The sequence below is a fragment of the Colias philodice genome, chromosome 27 (genome assembly GCF_061535455.1).
Source record: "Colias philodice isolate Cphi_HAF_F1 chromosome 27, ilColPhil1 Martin Lab GWU primary, whole genome shotgun sequence".
NCBI classification, from domain to species: domain Eukaryota; kingdom Metazoa; phylum Arthropoda; class Insecta; order Lepidoptera; family Pieridae; genus Colias; species Colias philodice.
Window position 1 is genome coordinate 6,163,358 of NC_143112.1, and position 14,023 is coordinate 6,177,380.

The 14,023-nt window shown below is 32.3% G+C and overlaps 1 protein-coding gene across 1 annotated transcript in view; it reads right to left on the minus strand.

The window, feature by feature from the left end:
* Positions 1–14,023, minus strand: part of sns (nephrin adhesion molecule sticks and stones) — a 207,634-nt gene that overhangs the window by 78,556 nt on the left and 115,055 nt on the right. Inside the window, exon 6 of the mRNA XM_089711862.1 lies at positions 6,059–6,134. Coding sequence (XP_089567988.1) covers positions 6,059–6,134 — 76 coding nt within the window. The remainder of the gene's footprint in view (positions 1–6,058; positions 6,135–14,023) is intronic.

The window sequence follows — 14,023 nt, forward strand, 5'->3', positions numbered from 1 at the left end:
AATATGAACTAGATAAACGAAAAAGACATGTTAGGCCAGTGGAAATTAACATTGAATTCGCAAAGCACGATGTAGATTTGAATTTTTGGTATGTTGTTTGGATCAGTTAGGGTGATGTAAATCCCAATTTGCAACTTCGAAAAAGTTGTGCTCGCTGCGCACCACGTGATAAACTGCGAAAATTTTGGACTTTTTTCACTTTTTGCTCTAAAAGTCATAAACTATGCGTTTCCGACAAGTATGATTCAGTACATAAATTAAGGTTATTAAATTTGCAACAATTTAAGCCTAACCGCAGCTCTCTAAACCTTATAACGACTAAACTGTGGCCATTCGAAGATGGTTCATTTTTCCCGAAATATTGAAATTTTTAGTTTTGCTCCCGTTTGAAGCAAAATATTGGCAAAAACCGCTCGTTCTATGAGAAATTCGTATAATAAAGTTGTGGTGCATTTAATTTTCTTTCATAAGAGCATAGAACAAAGTCTGTGAGACAAATATTTCACACACAATATCTGAAAAACAAAAAGAAGGTAGAAATAGATTTTTAAAGAATTGAAACTGAGAGCATATAAAATCATAAAAAGAATAATACTTTTCATTTGCAGGATAGGTAATTAACAAAATTACAAAATTTGGGAAAGTAGGAAAAAAGATTATACGCAAATAATAAACTGCGAAAATTTTGGACTTTTTTCACTTTTTGCTCTAAAAGTCATAAACTATGCGTTTCCGACAAGTATCATTCAGTACATAAATTAAGGTTATTAAATTTGCAACAATTTAAGTCTAATTAAAGCTCTCTAAATCTTATAGCGACTAAACTGTGGCCATTCGAAGATGGTTCATTTTTCCCGAAATATTGAAATTTTTAGTTTTGCTCCCGTTTGAAGCAAAATATTGGCAAAAACCGCTCGTTCTATGAGAAGGTCGTATAATAAAGTTGTAGTGCATTTAATTTTCTTTCATTAGAGCATAGAACAAAGTCTGTGAGACAAATAGTTCACTCACAATATCTGAAAAACAAAGAGAAGGTAGAAATAGATTTTTAAAGAATTGAAACTGAGGGCATATAAAATCATAAAAAGGATAATACCTCATCACCTCATTTGCAGTAAAGGTAATTAACAAAATTACAAAGCTAATTAAATTTACAACAATTTAAGCCAAACCGCAGCTCTCTAAACCTTATAACAACTAAGCTGTGGCCTTTCAAAGATAGTCAGTTTTTCCCGAAAATTTCAAATTTTTAGTTTTGCTCCCGTTTGAACCAAAATATTGGCAAAAACCGCTCGTTCTATGAGAAAGTCGTATAATAAAGTTGTAGTGCATTTAATTTTCTTTCATTAGAGCATAGAACAAAGTCTGTGAGACAAATAGTTCACTCACAATATCTGAAAAACAAAAAGAAGGTAGAAATAGATTTTTAAAGAATTGAAACTGAGGGCATATAAAATCATAAAAAGGATAATACTTTTTCATTTGCAGGATAGGTAATTAACAAAATTAAATTTTCTACAACTTTATTTATGACCTTCTCATAGAACGAGCGGTTTTGCCAATATTTTGGTTCAAACGGGAGCAAAACTAAAAATTTGAAAATTTCGGGAAAAACTGACTATCTTTGAAAGGCCACAGCGTTGTTATAAGGTTTAGAGAGCTGCGGTTAGGCTTAAATTGTTGCAAATTTAATTATCTTTGTAATTTTGTTAATTACCTATCCTGCAAATGAAAAAGTATTATCCTTTTTATGATTTTATATGCCCTCAGTTTCAATTCTTTAAAAATCTATTTCTACCTTCTTTTTGTTTTTCAGATATTGTGAGTGAACTATTTGTCTCACAGACTTTGTTCTATGCTCTAATGAAAGAAAATTAAATGCACTACAACTTTATTATACGACTTTCTCATAGAACGAGCGGTTTTTGCCAATATTTTGGTTCAAACGGGAGCAAAACTAAAAATTTCAATATTTCCGGAAAAATGAGCCATCTTCGAATGGCCACAGTTTAGTCGTTATAAGGTTTAGAGAGCTGCGGTTAGGCTTAAATTTTTGCAAATTTAATAACCTTTATTTATGTACTGAATCATACTTGTCGGAAACGCATAGTTTATGACTTTTAGAGCAAAAAGTGAAAAAAGTCCAAAATTTTCGCAGTTTATCACGTGGTGCGCAGCGAGCACAACTTTTTCGAAGTTGCAAATTGGGATTTACATCACCCTAACTGATCCAAACAACATACCAAAAATTCAAATCTACATCGTGCTTTGCGAATTTAGGGTTTTTTAGTGTCGATTTCTACTGGCCTATGTCGGAATTTTTCAAAGGTATTTTACAAAACGGTATCAATCTATTCACATATCGATGTTGAAATTGATCCCTTTCAATAAAATATTTCGTTTAGCTGAGGTAAATAAAATTGAATCCACGTGCAGTTTTCAATTATATAGGTAAACCGTTTTTAAATTATTTTGTGTTTCTTAATCGGAGAATATATAGTTGAAAATAATATTCAGGTATTTGTACATTTCAAATAATTACTTAAAACATTAGTAAAATATCAAATCTGATATATCATTCAATAATCTATATTTTTTGTAATGAAGATAAGAACCATAGGACAGTTCTTTGGCATCATCATCATGATAATATTATATAACAAAATTATAATGTAATATTGACATGAAAATTTCTTCCGGTGTTAGATAGCCCATTTATCGAGGAAGGCTCTATCATCTCGCTAAGACCAACAAGAGCAGAACACTGCGGGTAAAACCGCGGAGCACAGCTAGTTGAATAAATAAAAAAACATCGACATATCTTCTCGCGTCTCATTTAATTGCCTGACGTCACCTAGCGTCACCTAGCCTCGTTTTGCCTTGCGGCTGACAGCTCCGCGCTTCGCGAAATAAACTCTCTGTACCGGTGGTATTGGATTTTGTTTGAAGATTCTGGTTTAAATTTAACTGGATTAGACGATACTTGAAGATAAAAGATAAATTTCAATTTGAGTTGCTGTAAAATACAATGCATAAACAACAAAAAACAAAGAAGTTCTTTAACACCAAAATAAAAACAACACTTGATTAAAAAAATATTTCCATATAAAATGGCATTTAAGCAAAAATAATACAAAGATGAATACTAAAGAAAATTGTACTATAACTGTATCCTTAAATCTATTAAACGAAAAATCTGGTAAATTTGCGTGAAAGAACGTTTCTAAGCATCACAAATCTAAAGAAAAAGCATACAGTTAATATGCTACTTAATCTTTTGCAACCGTGTGATAACTCCCGGCAAGCTTGACCCAATTATTCCCACTTAAACATGTTTCCAAAGGCTATTCAGGTCAAGCGACACGAAACGTACACCAATAAAATTCTTAAACCATAATCATTATATAGAGAAGAGAAACAAAATCCACGATTTATATTTAGCCCATTTTATAAAATGTGTTGAAATAAATTGCATATTATTCGAGATTAAACCCGCGCTGTCGTGGCTCTGACAAGAGGAATTATGGCGGCTGTAAAATGCACCGAATTTTTGTATTTGGGCATTTTTCAGTATTCCCCGTTTGGTGTCCTTATGTTGCTTGGAGATAAAGTAGCTGGAGATCATTTTCTTAACCTTTAAATTAACCGATTTCAAAAGACCTAAAAATGTGGCGTAATTTCCATCTTCTACACCTAAAATGTTCGATTTCCAAACTAGACAATATGGACATAAGACAACTTTTCATAATAATGCCCTATTAGTAGATACAATAAATGTACCAGCAGTATTTTTCCTACACATTAAAAAAACAAGAACAGTCTGGAGATTATTTCCTTAACCTCAAGCACCTAACAATATCGTCCTACCAGAAAATTACCCAATTAACAGGAACTACAAATACCCAAAAAATTTGGTCCTAATCATCAAAAAAGAAAATTACTTGAAGTTAAAATAGGATAAGACGAGGGGGTTTTAAAGCCTTTTATGCCACAGGAAGGCAAACGACATCAACATGTGTTACCTAATGTCTAGCACGACTCATTAGCATCCACAATTAGATGCTTGAGTCTCGTATTAGTATACAAGCTTAGGTGTCTTGGAATTTTATGGCAGTTCTTTTATGATTAAGGGCCGATTTTTCAATGCTTGGTTAAAACTTATTTGTCGAATAATGTATTAAACTACCATTTAAAAACGTATTCTAATTGCCCGAATTTGACAGTTTACGTGACATTTTAATATTGTCGTGTAAAACTTTATCGGACGGATAAGTTTTATCCAAGCATTGAAAAATCGGCCCTTAGAGCGATTGTTGGACAGGCTTTTGTGACATCTGAAATTTTTGCTAATTGGTTAAGTTGTATTAAGCTATTGCTGATTAGATAAGGTAAATTGTATTGTTTTTTAGGGTTGATTGAATGGTTAGGGATGAAGATTTCTGTACATTTTAGATTCATATATTTTATGGATTTGGTTTCTTTGCTAAAGAAGTGAAATAACTTCTTTCTTATATTAGAATATACAGAAAGATACTATACAGAACTAAGCTACTATACAGAAAGCTAGAAATACTTATCATACATAATTGTATCTTTATACGAACTGCCTTTTAGTACTAAAGATCTTTACACCAATTTAGTTAAATTAACCACGCAACCCCACATTTTCAACGACGAATCAGAAACATTACCGCAATTTTGCCTAACACATTGAATAACAAACAAATTCCAAGATGAATAAAGCTGTCACACAGCTAAATAAATCTGCGAGTTTTGCCCATCAATTTTCAACCCCGTCAAACTTTTGTCCCGTGTCATGTCGGCAAGATGGAATGGGTTTCAGGATTGTTGGATAAATATGTACAATAAGTTTTGATATGCTAACCAAAGCTAGGTTTCTGTTTTATCCTGAACTAGCTGTTGGGTTTTACCCGCAGTGCTCCGCTCCTGTTGGTCTTAGCGTAATGATATATAGCCTATATAGCCTTCCTCGATAAATGGGCTATCTAACACCGAAATAATTTTTCAAATCAGACCAGAAGTTCCCGAGATTAACGCGTTGAAACAAACAAACAAACTTTTCAACTTTATAATATTATATAGTACAGATTTGAGAATTCCAAATCAACTATTCTAATCAAATTTTTTGCCCAAACAAACAAAATCCTCACATTCACAGTCAGTTAAATCAAAACCAGATTCCGTCAGATCCCTGAGCGCCTCAAGTCAGACATTTCACAAAAAGTAATTTATTTGTATATACGTTCATGACAAGGAAATAATGTGTTACGAAGTTTGTATTTAATTTTAACAACCCAATTACTGGGGCTTGGTAAGATTTTTACTGTATGTTTTACGCCTTTGATGTCTGGTCAAGTTTATGCTAACCTCGTCTGCGTCAAGTAAGTCTCGTTTGCGAATGAAGTGGTAAATGTTTAATGTAGGAAAAGCTTTTTTAAATTGAACTTTGTGGATGTATTACAGTAATTTTTAGTTGAAGATATTTTTTTTACTATTTGGATATGCAGTAATTTTTAGTTTCTTGTGTGAAGTCCCATGTCCCCTAGTGGGGTAAGGGGCAGATGCATTAGACATCTGTTTCACTGATCGACTTTAGGCTAAGTAGGTGATCAGCCTTCTGTGTCCTACCAGACCAAGACATTTTTTTTCTTCGTCTCCAACGGGAATCGAACCCAGGACCCCTCGGTGCTACGCTCACGTGTCAACCACTGTACCAAGGAGGCGGCTGTTTTTTTTTAGTTGATTATATTTATTTTAATGCTGTCTTCTTTTCTATAAAGATAGTATTAAAGGACTGTTTGAGTGAATATTTCGTAACTGTCAAACACCACTTCATTTTTTGACATTTTTTTTACTTGTAACAAATATAACAAATGATTATTGATTGTGTAAAAGTGGCTACGTATTTTAATAACGTTATCTATCTATGAAAGTCTCGTTAAAATCGAATCATCCAATTTCGATATTACATACAATAATTTTAGTAAATTTCTATGTTTCAGGTAGTTTAAAGTTTGGTATTTAAAATTATAATTACCTTGATATTGTAGTGTATCTAACTGCTTTAGGATTTCCGTTCGCACTTTCCACCTCTCTGATGTCTTCGTTGGCAACTGTGAACAAAAATATACATTAAATTGGTTTAGAAATTAATTTAAAAAAATATATGAAATTACAGCACTAATTGATGCTTTCTTTTGGTAATATAATGAATAAAAAAAGAGCAAATTTATATGTTATTTTAATTGATATCCTAATCACACACTTTTCCTATGATACAGGAATTTTTTTTGAAGTGAAACTTCTTTATCGGGGTTGGAAAAAAATTTTGTGTAACATTTTTTCGTTACGCGTGACATTTTTCCGTTACGCGCCATCTTTTTCTTATCCCTACCACGGCTGATTATAGTATTTCTGTAAAGTTGCATATAGTAAATTATTTTTTGAAAAATAAGGTCATAAAGAAGTTTCACTTCTTACGTGAGTACACGCACACATTTTTTTTCTTCACAGTGTTACACACATCAAAATCCATACAGCCGTTCGAGCGATATCAACAAACATTTTTCCCTACATATTTACACATACAAATTACCAAAAAATATTATGTAGAGCCATAATTATAAAACCATGTAATTTTTACAAGTTCCAAACAATAGTTTCGTAACTTATTCCTGAACTTGTACAAAACACAGAACCAGTTTTGCATACGAAATTTATATTTTATGGAGCATTTGCATAGAGAAAGTATTTAACATCACCCACTCCACCCCACTGTTATTCTTGAACTTTATGGACTACAAATACATGGAGCTGGTTTTTGTTGTAAATTTTTTTTATGAGAAATAAATTATTTTTTAACGTTATAATTATAACGTTTTTAATTGTACATAAACGCGCTAAAATAAAATCCAGATCATATTACATTTTAAAGCAATAAGAACCTATCAGAAAAAAAATCAAACACTTTAAAGCATAGTTATTTTAGCAAATTGTGAAAATTTTAAATTTCAACTCTATTAATTAGACATCCTGTTATCAATATATTTTCTTTAAAACCTAAAATTATCTTCATTAAAAATCCCTTTTACACACACATACGTCATACACACACTATACAGATTTAGCCCCAAACGAAATGGCCGTAAGTGACAAAACATTAAAACAGCAAACTTACGCGCCAGGGAGGTACTCAAGTTAATTCGACAATTTCGTATTAGTGTTCCACAGAGACTGATTACAGAGTGTACTGTAATCCGTCCCTTGGTACGTCTGCGTTTTATTGTTTTGCTCAAAGTAACAGTATAAATACTAATATTATAAAGCTGAAGAGTTTGTTTGAACTCGCTAATCTCTGGAACTACTGGTCTGATTTGAAAAATTCTATATTTAAGCATATATAATATTTAAGCATATATAGGGACAGAAAAAGCGACTTTGTTTTATACAGTGTAGTGATAGGCTTCCTCGATAAATGGGCTATCTAACACCGAAAGAATTTTTCAAATCGGACCAGTAGTTCCTGAAATTAGCGCGTTCAAACAAACAAACTCTTCTTCGCACTTGTCTTTTTTCGCACTTTAACTACAACGTCGAATGTAATGAAATGTTGTACGTTATAAAAGTTTATACGTGCTCCAACGAAGCAAGTATAAATTATTTTTGTACATGAAAGGCAAAGCTGACAGTATGTATATAAGCGCGCTAACACAAAGATCTACAAGGGTGAAATTTTAGTTCAAAATGTAACGTAAAGTGCGGCTAATTTTATTGACAAGTAGTTTGGGTTGGGAAGACTGTAAGAATTATCATCGTTAGTTTATTTTTGTCCTTAGACAGTTCCTCGATAAGGGATTAGGTTATAATCAATCATGGTCGACAAGTGTAAATTAAAATGTTCAAAGTCATCTAAGTATTTTTTTTTTTCTTTTTCATGCCAGTCACAATATTTTACTTTAAAAACATTGATTATCGATTTTATTTTTAGCACCTTCAACTTTTTCAAAATCGGATACATAAACAACCTAAGATTTTAGAAGTACCCAAAATAAAAGGCCGTAAGTGTGAATTTATAAAATTCCTGATTTGCATAAAAAACGATCAGTATAGAACGAGAAGCAATTAAGTAAAATAATAAATCGAAATCCCTCCAAGTTTGCAGTCGTCATTCATGTCAAACACAAGAGTCTCAAGAAATGATTATTGGTTTTATTTACAACTAGCTGTGCCCCACGGTTTTACCTGTAGTGCTCCGCTCCTGTTGATCATAGCGTGATGATATATTATAGCCTATAGCCTTCCACGATAAATGGGATATCTAACACCGAAAGAATGTTTCAAATCGGACCAGAAATTAATGAGATTAGTGCGTTCAAACAAACAAACTCTTCAGCTTTAAATATTAGAATATATAATAAAAGAAGATAAAGATAAATCTTTCCAATATAAAATATTTTGTATACGGAACCCAAAAATAGGAGAGTTCTCAAAAATCAACGCTGCGTACTCAAGTACTCTCTAGATCATTTAAAAACGAATAATGATAAAATACTGAACATTTCCCATTGCGAAAAATGTTTAATGATTTTTATCTTTATTTAGTACTAGCTTACCGCCCGCGGCTTCGCCCGCTTTGTCTAAAACCTAATAAATTATATACTAAAACCTTCCTCTCGAATCACTTTATCTATTAAAAAAACCACATCAAAATTCGTTGCGTAGTTTTAAAGATTTAAGCATACAAAGGGACATAGGGACAGAGAAAGCGACTTTGTTTTATACTATGTAGTGATTAGCGCGATTCCGCGGCTTCCTCAGATTTGTTTAAAATCTTATAAATTACTAGCGACCCGCCCCGGCTTCGCACGGGTGCAATGCTGATACTAAAAACATTAAACACTACAGAAAAACTGTGAACGTTGTATATAAAAACATAGCGGCCCGGCCGGCCGGTACCGCCGCTAACGCTACGTCCCGCAATTTTTAAATCTGTAATATCTTCGAAAATATTCACTTAAATCATACGGTGTAAAGGGCCATATAGATCTATATTAAATGAACAATGTATTCAAGGTATTTAATTGGTTAAGGATTAATGCTGTGTTGGTTAAAATCGCATCGAAAATTAGCCATTATTTGTCGTAAAAAGTAAATGACAAAAAAAAGTTATTGTGGGTTATCCATAAGAGATAGACATATACCATCGCGGACTTTTCTGTAGACCTTTTCAATGTGTATAATACTTAGTACATTATTTTGATAAAACTCGTAGGGTTCAGGCTGCGTTTGCAATGTAAGCGGAAAGAATGAAATTTTTTACGACATCACATTAGAAACCTCAAAAATAACAGTAGGTACTTCTCCACTATTTAATGGATGTTATTATACATATAAACCTTCCTCTTGAATCACTCTATCTATTAAAAAAAACCGCATCAAAATCCGTTGCGTAGTTTCAAAGATTTAAGCGTACAAAGGGACATAGGGACATAGGGACAGGGAAAGCGACTTTGTTTTATACTATGTAGTGATATACTAAAACCTGCCTCGTATATAATTTTAACTAAATACTTATATAGATAACTAGAGGTCCGCCCCGGCTTCGCCCGTGGTACATATTTCGCAATAAAAGGTAGCCTATGTCCTTTCTCGGGTATCAAAATATCTCCATATCAAATTTCATGCAAATTGGTTCAATAGTTTAGGCGTGATTGAGTAACAGACAGACAGACAGAGTTACTTTCGCATTTATAATATTATAGTATGGATTAACACCCAGACACATTGCAAACATCTATGTCCATCACACAAATATTTGCCCCGAGTGGGAATCGAACCCACGACGAATATATACTTATAATAAAACAGGAATCTCATTACCACAACATAAAAATATAAAATTTCGATATCTACTTAATGCGAAAAGAGTTTTATCAACAAAATCGTATCCCGTGTATAAGTGGAATTCTGAAAAAGGGCTGACGATAAAATGGCATAAAGGGTAATGTCGATAAATCATATCGTCATGCACGCTTTGCTGGTTTTCGAATATAACATGTCGATATTCGTTAGATGCATCACTAGTTCTGTTGATTTAGAGTACTGGATGTGGCTGGTTTAGTGATGTGTTCGAAATAATCTATACTAATATTATAATGCTGAAGAGTTTGTTTGTTTGAACGCACTTATCTCAGGAAATACTGGTCCGATTTGAAAAATTATTTCGGTGTTAGATAGCCCAGATACTAGTTTATTTATAAAATTATAAGGAAATGACTGTTTAAGTTTTTTAGCAAGCAGTTAAGTAATTGATCTGATTCAAAATTCTTCATAAACTGCATTTTGTTATGATTTTATAAATCTAATAATTATATTAAAGTTTGTTTCGTGAGGGTTTGATGAAAATATCTTTTTGTTAACGATTCTAGTATAAGACGAGAAACCTAGTTTAAGCTATGTAAAATTTTCTTACTGAACTTAAATAGCTGATAAGAGCTGTAGGGCTTTATTATAACTTAAATAGCTTTGTGTAATACTTACACAAATGGACAGAAAACGCATAGTAAAATGTAAAACTTCATTCATTTGCTTTATTATAAAATCGGATGTAAATAACTTCTAAAAGATAAGAATTTATATTATATAAGATATTTATGGCCTGTGCCTCATAGGAGGCCTGTATCCCAGAGGCCTGTATGCAGTGGGAACGTATATGGGCTGATGATGATGAAAATAATTTATTAAAAATAAAGATAAAATATATGCACCATCTAGTTCTTTACATCCGCAAACCGTTACTATTTTAATGCCATAAATGACTTTGACGCGACCCTTCAAACGCTTCCCTTATCCAGGATAGGCTTTATTTCGATATTTTAGGGCCGATTTTGCATTGCTTGGATAAAACTTATTCGTCGAATCGAATAATGTATAAAACTACCATTTTAAAAACGTATTCTAATTGCCCGTATTTGACAGTTTACGTGACATTTTAATATTATCGTGTAATACTTTATTGGACGGATAAGTTTTATCCAATCATTGAAAAATCGGCCCTTAGTGAAATATTTTCATAAATTGCTTGAATTGTGTTTTTATAGACATTTTTATATAAATAACGAAGAATACAGTTTATAATATATTATCTTTTCACTCGTGGAAATTTTCATGGGAATGAATTATTCCATAGCCGTAAATAGTAACCTATTTTAGCATCTTGAATATCTCCAAATACAAAATAAATTATATCATTTAATCCTGCTGTTCCGACGGGAAAGAAAGACATACAAAAAAAAACCACACTTTCGCATTTTATAATATTTATTAAGGAAAAATAATAGCAAGGACTCATCATTATCCCATTGAGCCCCAAGCGGCCCGATCGGTCCCAGACACAATAGATTTTCTATTGTGTCTGTGGTTCCGGGGCCTGAGTTATTAAATGATCATTATTTATACGAATTACTATATATAAAAATCATTGCTAATTTACTTTCGTTAGAGATTGACATGAAAGTGATACGATATTTTTATATTGAAACAAAATAGGCTTTTAAAGGATACAAATACAGTTTTCTTTTAAAGAAAGTGATAATTAGATAACTTTAGTATTAGTTATAGAAATTCTTCGATAAAACGCATTTTTTTTTCAGGGAATTTAGCTTCACACTTTCACCTGTATATATGTTTGCTCACAACACGCTATTTTAATAGAAAACTATGGAAAAAGTTACGAAGTGGGACACTCCAGATCTTTGTTGTACTTTTGTGGCCGTGACCGGACCGAAAATATGTGACAGGGCTGTCGCTGGTGAGAAAATACGACGGTGACAACCCTGAGTGATATTTTTATCATTTTGAGAAAGAAAAAATCGATCAGGATTCGATCCCGCGTCTTTCACCCCAGCAAGGCGAAAAAAAATCTCATCGCATTTATACTACATACATTAAACTAAATATCAAATTGATTATTGTTTTATTTATTCTGACGACCAGTTTAAAAAATATGAATGTAAAGAGAGAGAAACCTCATAAATACTGAAAAATAAAATAATTATTTTATCATCAAAACTTAGACAAAACAGCCTATAAACTTTTTAAAATCATGGTGTACCAAAATACTTAAACTCAACGCTTTGCTAACTATTTTAGACGCTAAAGATGAACAAACATTCAAATTAATTCCACTCTTACAAATAGAATACGCAGAAAATACCAGTATTTGTCCATTTTGCCCATTTGAGCATTTCAAGCCAGAAAATCGATAAACTAACCACAACACTATAAACGTCACATTGTCTACACTCCACACGCACATAATAATACACTTGCAAAATTAATACATCGACAATACTAGTGTTGTTTTCAATATCGATAGCGCGTCGATTGTTTACAAATTGAAATTGAAAACTTGTTTAATTAATGACAGAACCAATTAGTGATGGGAAGCCAATTATCGACAAAATTGTTATCATGCTGTTACTTATGGATGAGGCTGGCGGTTTTGAGTTTATCCAGAATGGAATTTGAAATTACAGTGTTTAATTTTAATAAATGAATTTTGGTATTTCCATGCAATGAGGTTGTGGGTTCGATTCCTGGTAAGCAAACAAAAATATCGAAATGGTTATTTGTTAAATAAATTAATATTATATGTATAAGTAAATTGATTTTGAAAACAATGTTTTATATTTAAGTGTAACACCGTATATTTTTAAGAAATGCGTAGATTTTAATGCTTTTTTAGAGGTGACGTCAATTCGATAAACCTAAGTATTTAAAAAATACTATTTTAATGTGTAATTAATGCCTTAATTAAGCTTTTATCGACATCGACTGCATTGACGATGCGATGTTTTCATTACCCGAACAAAAACATATACTGAAGGTATAAGTAGTTTTTCCCTGAACGCATTATCTCAATAATTTGTTTATATTTTTCATTTATAAGTACACTAAAACGAAACAATAGTTTGTTTATCATTAGCGGCTATACACTGCAGGACAATAGGCTCTGATTTGACAGTACAGCTAATAGACGAATCAACCACATTGTTCCCTAAATTACAGTGCAATTATTTTGTCATTTTTGTATTAATTAATATTACCCTCGTGTTTTGTAAATTGATCGATTGACAAAATTTTCGTTTTGGAAAAAATCTGAAATTAATTAATTAAAATTTACAATTATTTTACCTAAGGAGAGCTTAATGCTTATATTTTATACTTTACTAGCTGTGCCGCGTGGTGTCACCCGCGTGTCTCCTGTTGGTTTCAGCGCGTCTTATACATATATAGCCTATAGCCTTCCTCGATAAATGGGCTATCTAAAACCGAAAGAATTTTTCAAATCGAATCAGTAATTCCCGAGATTAGCGCGTTCAAACAAACAAACTCTTCAGCTTTATAATATTAGTATAGATTATCATGTAGGTACCTAAAGGTCGCCCATCTCATGTTAGTGAACTTAGCAGATCATTTTTAGCAGATCAAAAAAAAAATGTGAGTTCTTATCGCGTGCAGTTGAGTTCTACAGTTCCTGATACTTTTTAGAAATAGTTCTGGCGTTTTTACCTTAAAAAACGACATTTGAAAAAATTTATCTGCCAACTTCCCGTAGCAGATCATTTTTAGCAGATCAAAAAAAAAATGTGAGTTCTTATCGCGTGCAGTTGAGTTCTACAGTTCCTGATACTTTTGCACGCCTCATAAGCGAAGCGTTGAGGTGGGTACTACTGTCACTTCGCGCAAAACATCTGATTTTTCAAACTTAAAATGTCTTTATGTATCATACATTGCACTTGTAAGATAATACATACACACACATATTAAGAAAAAACACTATTTTTAACGTTCATGATATTTTTGATGTCATTTTTGTTATTTAAACTAGTTAAAAAACAGTTTAAAAAAGTTCTGTCTTGGACGTCCGTGTGTCTGTATGTGCGGATCCTTTTTCTTGTTAACACGATAGCGACCGAAATACTTTACTAATCGAGTCTTT